This window comes from Octopus bimaculoides, chromosome 20 (assembly GCF_046866305.1).
Source record: "Octopus bimaculoides isolate indiv1 chromosome 20, ASM4686630v1, whole genome shotgun sequence".
In the NCBI taxonomy this organism is placed as follows: domain Eukaryota; kingdom Metazoa; phylum Mollusca; class Cephalopoda; order Octopoda; family Octopodidae; genus Octopus; species Octopus bimaculoides.
Genome location: NC_142947.1, coordinates 7,931,804 through 7,942,227, shown reverse-complemented (window position 1 = coordinate 7,942,227; position 10,424 = coordinate 7,931,804). Strand labels below are relative to the sequence as shown.

General features: G+C 35.7%; 1 protein-coding gene and 1 non-coding gene across 2 annotated transcripts; one reads left to right on the top strand and one right to left on the bottom strand.

Annotated features, from left to right (window-relative positions):
* Positions 1-498: 498 nt before the first annotated feature.
* On the bottom strand, positions 499-571 carry Trnat-ugu (transfer RNA threonine (anticodon UGU)). The gene has a single exon. It is a non-coding gene; the product is annotated as a tRNA-Thr (tRNA).
* A 37-nt stretch (positions 572-608) lies between these two features.
* On the top strand, positions 609-6,835 carry LOC106869847 (zinc finger protein 511). Its single transcript, XM_089337950.1, has 7 exons — positions 609-1,049; positions 2,789-3,769; positions 4,302-4,361; positions 4,957-5,098; positions 5,246-5,367; positions 5,938-6,069; positions 6,556-6,835. Exons 2-7 carry the CDS (start codon positions 3,627-3,629, stop codon positions 6,728-6,730), a joined length of 774 nt encoding a protein of 257 aa, XP_089194076.1. The 5' UTR covers positions 609-1,049; positions 2,789-3,626; the 3' UTR covers positions 6,731-6,835.
* The last annotated feature ends 3,589 nt before the right edge of the window (positions 6,836-10,424 follow it).

The following is a 10,424-nucleotide window of genomic DNA, read 5'->3' as shown; positions in this document are numbered from 1 at the left end:
TAAATTTTACGGCATTATATAATTTTTCTTTTTAATGTTGAAAGTAAAAAAAGTTACAACAATATTAAAATATATTATAATAGTTTATGAATAACGTTAGCATGTGTTATTGTTTATAGACCAAACCCTTAATCTTTGTCTTTATCACGAAGAAAAGAAATTGATTAATGTTGAAAGAGTAATCTAGGATTGAATGTAGGATACAAAATTGTCGGGAAAATGTTTTGCGGTATTTATTACGACTCTACGTTTTGAGTTCAAATCCTGCCAAGATTAACTTTGGTAAATTTTAATACTTTCACCCGCACGATTTTCGGTAAATTTTTACAAGTACACCCCAGTGCTTTTCCTAAAAAAAAAAAAGAAAAAAATCCTCGGATTTTTCGCGTGGAATCAACGAATTCAAGTGGTAGTAATTTTGGATAAAGGAAAATACAAAATTAAATTTTAAAATATACAAATCATATGTGAAAAATAAAATAAAAAAGCTACCATAGCAGCCCCCAGTGAGGATCGAACTCACGACCCCTGGTTTACAAGACCAGTGCTCTAACCACTGAGCTATGGAGGCAACTGTGCCGCCAGAGCCGAAATATTACTACATAATTATATATAATTAAATAGTGGAACAGCGAATTGCGTATTTATTATTTATGTTGGAAAAATATAAATTCATAATGCAATTTTAAGAAGTTATTATTTTTCCTATAGAAAAATATAATCTTTAATTATATCTTTCATCAATATTTTTAGTAGATATAAAGACAAACACGTTCCGTGACGGTAGCGAAGGGAGGTAATCGCGCAACTACCTTCATTAAGGAACTATATGTTGTTGTCGTCGTCGTCGTCGAAGAAGAAAGAAGCTGGTCTCCTTCATTTAAACTTATTTAGCACCTATTTTTCATCTTTCTTTTTCATTTATCTACCCATATTTCAAATCAACAGTAAATGAAAAGAAATAAAGCTTCTGTGTACGACGGCTGCTAGAGCAGTGTAAAGCTAAAAGCTGCAACATAGCCTCGTTATGGCAGGAAGAAGCAGATAAGGTGATGGACATTATTAGATTTTCTTTCTTTTTTTCCCCTTGTTTATTTAAACAAAACAAATTTTACAAGTCATTCTTCACTTCTCTCCATGCTGTTTATCTTTCTTTGTTGTTGTTCTTAATCTTAGTTGCCCACATTCCCATAAATGCTACGATGTTGCGATTTTGCTGTGTCTCACACCAAAACATTGTTTCTTTCATCTTTCACCATCGTTTCTCCATAGTCCAATGTGTGTGTCTCTCTCCATAGTCCAGTGTGTTTCTCTATAGACCTATGTCTTTCTTTAAACTAGTGTATTTCACCAGAGACTAATGTTTCTCAATAGAGCAGCATATCTCCTTAAACTATTGTATCTCACTATAGACATGTCTAGGTTTCTCCATAGACCAATATGTCTTCATAGACGAGAGTCTTAATCACAGACATCCATGTGTCATTTAATAGATCAAGGTATGTCTCTCTGTAGATCAGTATCTTAACTGTAGACATGCGTATATCTCTTTAGACTGTTTCGCCATAAACCCGTACCTCTCCATTGTCTGCCTTACTATAGTCTCCGTAGACAAGTATCCGTCTCCCCATAGACCCGTGCGTGTGTCTCCACAGACCACTGTCTCTCTCGAGACCTACGGTAACTCGGCATAGACCTGAATGTCTAATAGCAATAAGTAACGAAGACAGATTTGTGCACTAAAGACTTTATTCAACGACTAATGAAACAGTTCAGCTTCTGGTTTACTTAAGAGAAATAACTTACTGCAGGAGACATTAATTAAGGAACACACTATCGCGTTTTTCACCAATCTTTAATTGAAAATCAACAACAACCAAACTATTTCACTGATGATGTCTCCCCAGTGATTGTGTGATGCGATTTCCTTTGAACAACAAAAGTTCATTGATGACAGGCATGGTAGGTCTCGAAGTCATTAGATTAGCCTTGCTTACGAGACTACTGTCCCACTTGGGAAATATTATTGTGTAATGAAGAATGAGAGCTGAGAATATATTTAAGATTAGTATGTAGTGAGTCTGACTTGACTAGCTTAACTGTTTCTGGACATCATTGCAAATCACAAATGGACCAGTAGTGACCTATTACTTGGTTTTCAAACAAAAGTAAATTTGTCAAGCCATTCATGTGTTTCAGCTTGCTCTAGTAAAGACTCGATTTTGTACATTTGCAGTTGTTTCTTATAGAAAGGACCAGGAGAAATTAGTTAATAAGGTAGAGAAATGTTTATGCAGGATAGCATCTAAAACAAATGACCATGAAGAGCCACATTGGTAACAGTTGATAACGAAGATCAAAGGTACACAAAGAAGAACATCTATCCAACAACATTCTAGAATTCGTGCTTTGAGAGCTAATAGTATTGACTTCCATATTGTCTGATTGGTTCTCTTACATTGGCCATTTCCTCTGACTTACCTGCTCCCTTGAACTTGCTGGCCTTGTGCCAAGATTTGAAACCATTATTATAAGGTTATGGATTGGTAGAATCAGTAGAGCATCAGACAAAATGTTTAATGGTATTTAGTGACAGGCCTTTATGTTCTAAGTTCAAATTACATCAAGGTCAGTTTTACCTTTCATCTTTTCAAAGTTGATAAAATACCAGTGTACTTGGTGACTAGTTGATATAAATGACTACCCCCCCCCCACTCAATTTCTATCCTTGTATTTCTGTTAAAAATGATTATTATTTTGTAAAAATGTCCTATTTTCTCCTTCACAGGTCTTCTATTTTCTTGGACCCCTACAAAATCACTTTGAAGGGTTTTTTTCACTGACATGTTTTCTACCATTCTCAAGGAATCTGGTGTCTAAATACCCCCTACCCCATCCCCTACCCTAAATAACAACACTGTTCACCATGGTTAATGTGATAAAAGGTGTCCTTACTGAATGTGACCCTGCTATGAAACAGTTCCTGCTTCAACTTGATGACAGAAATACCCTGGGTAAAAAGTTCATAATTCAAGACCTTGATGACACTCACCTATTCATCTCTGCAGACATTCTGGAAACTTTAAAGTCCCAAATCAATGATCTAATGAACAAACTCACATATCCACTAAACGAGTAATTATCACACAAAATGAAACTCTAATTACCTTACCCATTTTTCCTTCCCTTTTTTTTCCCTTGACAAACTGACCCCCTCCCCCCACAATTAACAATTTTATTGTTTTCTTTTTACAAGGTGTTGAAAACACTTTTAAAGAGACAAGAAAGTTGAGTATTGCATAATGAGAAAATGTTTGATGTAAAGCAACAATATTCAAACCGCACGCTTGAATATCCATCATGTTTCTCTGCCATGTACAGTGGCACTAGAACTTACGCTCACACTATAAAAATGAACCGCTATGAAATTTACTATTTTCTCGTTGATGTTGGTATCCAAATTTTCATCTTCATCTCAATCTTAAAAGCCATTGAAAAAATGGAACAGAAACCATATAAATACTTTTAAGAAGAAGATAAACAAGAAGTATTTACCTTTTTATTGTTATTCCTCCGTACAGAAATCGAACTTTTTAGATTTGACGAGACAATAGACAATTGTAGCAATGCAGCACAAACCATTCTCTTGTCAGTGGAACCCAAAGAAACGCCATTTACTTCCTGGCGATAGTTTATTTGAAGATGGAGACATTTTTTGTAACCTCTTGCTGAAGCAAATGTCTTTGGCCGATGAAGAATTTATTAACAAGTAAGGATCTCATTTATTTTCCTAATATTTTTCTTGTCCCCTGTCTGCATAGACCCAGTGTCACCACAGCCTCTCGTACTGTAGTCAATAATAGTCAATGGTTTTGGTGGTTTGTGGTTGCTTATGATGGTGATAGTTGTACCATTGGAGGTTGTGATGGTAATGGTAGTTGCAGTGAAGTTGATGTTGGTGGTTATGGTTGTGATGGTGACGGTTATACTGTTTGGTAATTGGTGGTACCTCCATAAGCATCATCACCATCACCAATGGTGGTAGCTGTGATTGTGATGGTGAAGTTATGGTTGATTATTCTCTCTTTGGCACCCTCACGAACACAAGTCGCTGTAAATTGATGCCAAAATCTTAGTGTCGATGTCATCAAATGAACAGTAATTTTTTTTTTTATTAACAAAAACTGGAAGTGTTGACTTTAACAGTATTTGAACTTGCAACTTTAAATTACTAGATAATTTCTTGAGTGTTGATTGTTATCCTATCTATGCTTGTACACTTGATTTTATTTTATTTACAGAGTCCCTGAGTTTCCCTGTGGTATGGCTGGCTGTCAAAAGACCTTCAATAACTTAGTAAGGTAGGTAAATTATAATTAACACCCTCAATCTTTTGCATTTAAACTGACACCAGGCCTAAGCATTCTGTTTTAGTTTCAAACTGACCAGACCCAGCTCCTCACACCTACAATGTCATTCTAGAAATATACAATATTTTGAAGCTACACGATAATGCTTGATTGATTCAGAGCAGTATGAATAAAATAAGCATTATATTTGACAGAATAATCTGACTGCTAAAGGGTTACATTTTGTGTTTCTCCTATGGCCTGGAGGTGGTCGTGACCATTGGTCCAGCCGTTTGACCGTGAAAAGAGAACAGACAGACGGACGGACGGACATAGCGCCCATTTTAGTAAGAAGTTGACTTACTTCCCTTTGCTTCTTTTATTAGTTATCTCCCCCTCTTAATTTTCTTTTTAAGCCCGTAAACTGAACAATTACCCTCAATATCCACTAAATAACCATACTTTTTCACATTGTTTTCGTTAAAAACCTTCCTGGTTACCTCCTTCATAATCCCGAAAAGCATTTTGAGCCCGTTGACCGTGAAGAGGGCACAGACAGACGGACATAATGCCCATTATACTAAGATTATTGTTGTTCTTATTTCAGTTATGAATGTCACTACAACAGCCTCCATCGGAACACTTGTGCCACGTGTCGCCGTATATTTCCATCGTCCTACCTCCTCGGACTTCATATACAAGAGTGGCATGATGTCATGTTTGATATTATGTCAGGCAAAAAACCAATGGTAACTATATAACATTTTTTTGGTCATCTCGCAGGTGATGTGTGTGTGTGTATATATTATTATTATTATTATTATTATTATTATTATTATTATTATTGTTATTCCAAACCTCTTTCTTACCAATTGTATCTCCAAACTCTGTTACAGTTTAGCTGCTTACTGGAAGCATGTGGACAGAAATTCCAGACATCTCAAGACAGGAAGGAACACATGATTAAATGTCATAAATATCCTGCCAACTTCCGATTTGATAAACAGAAAAATAAATGGTAAGATTGATGCTTTTACTAAATCACTCTTATACTCCCTCCTTCCTTCTGCCTCTCCCATCCCTCTTTCCTCTGTCTCTTTTCCTCTCTCCTTCTGTCTGTCTCCCTCTCTCCTTCCCTCTCTATCCCTGCATCTCTGTCTCTTACTCTTTATTTCCTGCACATCAAACTTCCTTCCTCAATTTACCCCTGCCTACTTCTAGTACCAACTTATTACCACCTCTAACACTATAATAAGAGTGTGCAACTAATTGTTGCCATGGAATTGTTTCCTTTACAGTCAACAAATACTGTTTTGATCCAAATATTAAGTAAAAGGATGGACACACAGACATTCCAGTGCGCAACTGATACTTAATTTATCAACCCTGAAAGGATGAGAGGCAAAGTCAACCTCAGCGGAATTTGAACTCGAAATGCTGCTAAGCATTTTGTCCTGCATGCTAACGTTCATACCAGTGATATATTGAGGGTTAATAGAATGACTCCTCCCTTTCTAAAATGCTTGAAGTCTGATTTTGGTGATAGATTTTCAGTTATTAAATGACTGTTTAACAATTGTTGTTGCAGTAAAAGTGTAACAGCAGAGACAGAAGATAAGACAGAGAGTAAAGTGGACAACATGGAAGTAACAACAGCAACAGCAACACCACCAACAACAACAACAACCACCACCACCACCACCACAAAGAAATATAACAAGTAAGTAATTGTCAATGTCTATAGCTTAGAATTGTGGTTGTTGTTTATCTCACAACTAGAGAGTCATCATTAGAGACCAGCTTGTGAAATTAACATACAAGTGGCTGTGTACCGCACAGATATACATACCAGGGTTGCCAGCCTGTCAGTGCTGTAGGGTAGCCTTTAGGTGCTTTTAGTAGGATCGGGTGTCTGGTCTGCATGTTATTCAACATCTTGATATGTTGCCTCTGACTGAAGCAGACAGTAAGTCCCTCCTCTTCATCTCTTGTCAGAGAAGTCACACTAACGGGTCATGTCTGCTGACCTTTGTCTTTGTGCAACATATAATGCTTGCTCTAGTATTTGAACCCCTCACTTTTTTGAGATTTAGGATTACGAGTCCAACATCTTTAGCTCAGAGATTTGACATTTGGTGTTAGATCAGCGATTAAAGTCAAATGTAATGCCATTTTCCTTTTCTTTTTCTTTTCCATTCTATTTCAGGATTCCTAAAAACATCTGTTTTGGTAAAGGTTCAGTGAGAACATTCCACAAGCAACAACAGAACCCTACCAAACATTGGCACCAACAGTTCAAGACGGAGAAAGGTGATGGTGGTGGAGACATTGAGGAAGTTACCATGACAGACTTGATGACTGCCCTGGAAGAAACCAGTTAATACTCGCCACTTCGTATTTATTCTCACCCTTCAAGAAATGGTTTCCTTTCTTTCTTTCTTTCTTTTTTTTTTTTTTTTTTTTTTTTTTTTGGTTTATTTAAATTTCTCTCTCTCTCTCTCTCTTTCTACTAATTAAACATAGGGCAGATTTAGATAATAATATATTGGACTCCCAATTGTCTGCTTTACATATCAACTCTTTTTACAACAGTAACAATAACCTGCCAACCATTTCATTGCTGAACACTGCTAGAGTGTTTTCGTCGTTCTCTCTCTCTCTCACACACACACACACACACACACACACACACACACATACTTTCTACCTATCTACCTTATATCTATCAGTTCTGCATAAACTTAGCTGCTCTAAGATATAAAAATAATCCCTCAAAATTAGTAGGTCTTGTTTTTCACAACGGGTCCTCTTTATGTGTGTGTGTGCATATATATATATATATATATATATGGTCCAACCCATGTCAGCATGGAAGGCAAATGATAATGATGTGTGTGCGTGTATGTATGTATATTTGCATGAAGGGGCAGTTACGTGTTTTAATAATGATTGTATGAACAGAAAATTAATCATAAGCAAAACCAAGAAAACCCAGTAGTGTATATATATACGTATACGTCCATGTGTGTAAGTGTGCATATATATGTATCTCTGTAAAACTATATATGTGTGTGTGTCTCCATATTTTGGTGTATATATATATTAATATATATACTTTTGTGTACATGTGTGTGTGTGTGTGTGTGTGTGTGTGTTTATGTATATATAATATAATCTGTCATATATTTACTGCTAGATAATTTTTATTGATAATAAAATGAAAAAAATGAATATGCTTTAAATTAAGTTTATATGTAATACACTGCAGACAGTAACCTAATGGTATATGTACATTAAAGTCTTTCTGTGTGTGTGTAAAACATGCAAAATCTATCGTGTGAATATATATATATATATATATATATATATATATATATATATATATATATATATATATATATATATATATATATATATATGCACACACACACACACACACATACACACTAATCTTCCTATAGCTACCCAACAAGATGGACAAAGTAGTTGTCAAATCAGTAACTAATGGAGTCTTTCAATCAGTTTCACTAATGTCTCAGTTGACACGAACTGACAGATATCTTCACTTTACAGTAATTACATAACATACACGTGTGTGCACACACACACACACACACACTCTCTCTCTCACACACACACACACACACATTCATACATATGTATATATGCTTATATATATGCACACAAATATTCATAACACATGCATGCACACCTGTCTCTATATAGACTCACAAACAGTTTCTCTTTTAAGAACCAACACCGAGAGAGTTCTTACACTTTAAACTAATTACATAATATATATATATCCTCTCTCTATCTCTCTCGCCCCCTCTCGTGGAGGGACAGTACCATTATTAGAAGAAATCCAAGAACACTGACTCTGTTGATTTTACTTTTTTTTCTGTCTTAAACTTTTTTTCTACAATTTTTTAATTTCATTTGTTATTTTGTAAATAAATTTGAAGACTTTATTCTTGCGTAGTTGTGTTTAATCAATCTTCAGCTTGGACTGACATCATTGGATCTCAACAAGAACTCTGCAAACAACAGTTGTTGATATTTTATCAGTCACTTTTACTGAACTGTGAAGTTACAGAAAAAAGCAAACAAACACTGGTTGTCAAGCGGTGGTAGGGGGCAAACACACACACACACAGATATATATATAACAGGCTTCCCTCAGTTTCTGTCTACCAAATTCAATCACAAGGCTTTGGTCAACCTAGAACTATAGAAGATATCATACAGTGGGACTTTGCCTTTCATCCTTTCGGGGTCGATAAATTAAGTACCAGTTACGCACTGGGGTCGATGGATAATTTTAAAAACCAAGATGATATTATCACTCAGCCACGAGAACGAATATTTCCAAAGTGAAGCTGTAAATGGAGTTACCTCCCTTATTGCATTCAAATCTCTGCCATGAAGCTTTTAGGATTTCCCAGCCACGACGAAGGAAACATCCAGCAGTGCAAAGTAGATCTGTGTGTACAGTAACATTATTACGGCAACGTTTTATAAACATTGTGAGACATTGCACTAATACACGCTTCTTGAATTGTAATGAGCCGCAATTATTCTCCTCCTTTGTGTAGTTCCCCACCAAATGTATATGTTTAAACTTTAAAGACTATGTTGTCATAGTCTCTCTCTCTCTCACTCTCTCCATATTTCAAGGCTAGCTGTCTAAAGTGGTTTGTTTGATGTGGTGGTTCTCATCATATTTTTGTCTATTTTCCACTGAAATTAGAGAAGGAATCCTATAAAAACCACACTTGATTCAATCATATATACATGCATGACTGAATTTTACTATACACACAAAGAAAAAAAGAAACAAACAATTCTTTATAAATATATGTTTATATATATAAAATTTATATTTATAAAGAATTGTTTGTTTGTTTTTTGTTTTTTTCTAATTGTTCACACTCACACACACGCATATATATATATATATATATATATATATATATATATATATATAGTAAATAATATGCCATTTCCACTCTACCAGTCATTCTTTACAACACTTATCATCATCATCATCATCATCATCGTTTAACGTCCGCTTTCCATGCTAGCATGGGTTGGACGATTTGACTGAGGACTGGTGAAACCGGATGGCAACACCAGGCTCCAGTCTGATTTGGCAGAGTTTCTACAGCTGGATGCCCTTCCTAACGCCAACCACTCAGAGAGTGTTAAAAATCATATTAAAAATAAAAATTACAAATATATTTTTTTTAATGGATCTGCTGTAGGCAATATGTGTTTATCTGTGGGGCCCAGGGGTGGCAAACGGAAGGGCTACTCCAGGTGGCACACACACTATCTACGCTAGTGCATGCACCTTCTCATATATATGTATATAGCAAAACAGATACAACTTACAAAAAACGAAAGTCCAAGGCGTATTCCCAGTGAATATAATTAGATTGACACTCAAAGAAGGAAAAACATGAGATTGTAAAAGTATAATATTTCAGACATAGCTCTTCAGCAGATACTGAAGGAAGGTCTGGGAGAGACTGAGAAGAAATGGATAAGAGGAAAAGAGAAGAGAGAATCAAGAACAAACACGTGTGGATTAGGCCAAATGCTCAGCCTCAGTCTAACTGGGCGTGTGAGAGGAAATTATTGTTTGAATGGCAAGAGAGTGATACAGGAGTGCCCATTGGCATATGTATAAGTGTGTGTGTGCGCATGTAGACGTGTGCGCTCTCAGACATATACATACAGTAAGAAGACATGGATATAAAACACTCAGCATACCAAACACTTGAAGGCTACAGTAATATTGACATCAAGTACAACCTCTCTTAGATTCGTGACATCTATATCATATCACACTTTGAAGGCTATGCATTTGCAATCCAAGAACAGATGGTTATGAAATACCTAATAACCAAATGAGACAGTTAAACCCTTGGTGCTTGAAGATGCAACTGAAAATTATGTCATATCTCCACACAGCCACACCTATAAATAAATAAATAAATAAATATATATATATATAGGTCAGTAAATGGTGTGGTTGTGTTAACCGCACGTGGAGAAATGATAGGAAAGGAA

Coding starts and splice junctions, on each gene's coding strand:
- LOC106869847 (XM_089337950.1), top strand. CDS start 3,627: ATGCAGCACAAACCATTCTCTTGTCAGTGGAACCCAAAGAAACGCCAT. Junction 4,362..4,956: donor ACCTTCAATAACTTAGTAAG/GTAGGTAAATTA, acceptor TTCTTATTTCAG/TTATGAATGTCACTACAACA. Junction 5,099..5,245: donor TGTCAGGCAAAAAACCAATG/GTAACTATATAA, acceptor ACTCTGTTACAG/TTTAGCTGCTTACTGGAAGC.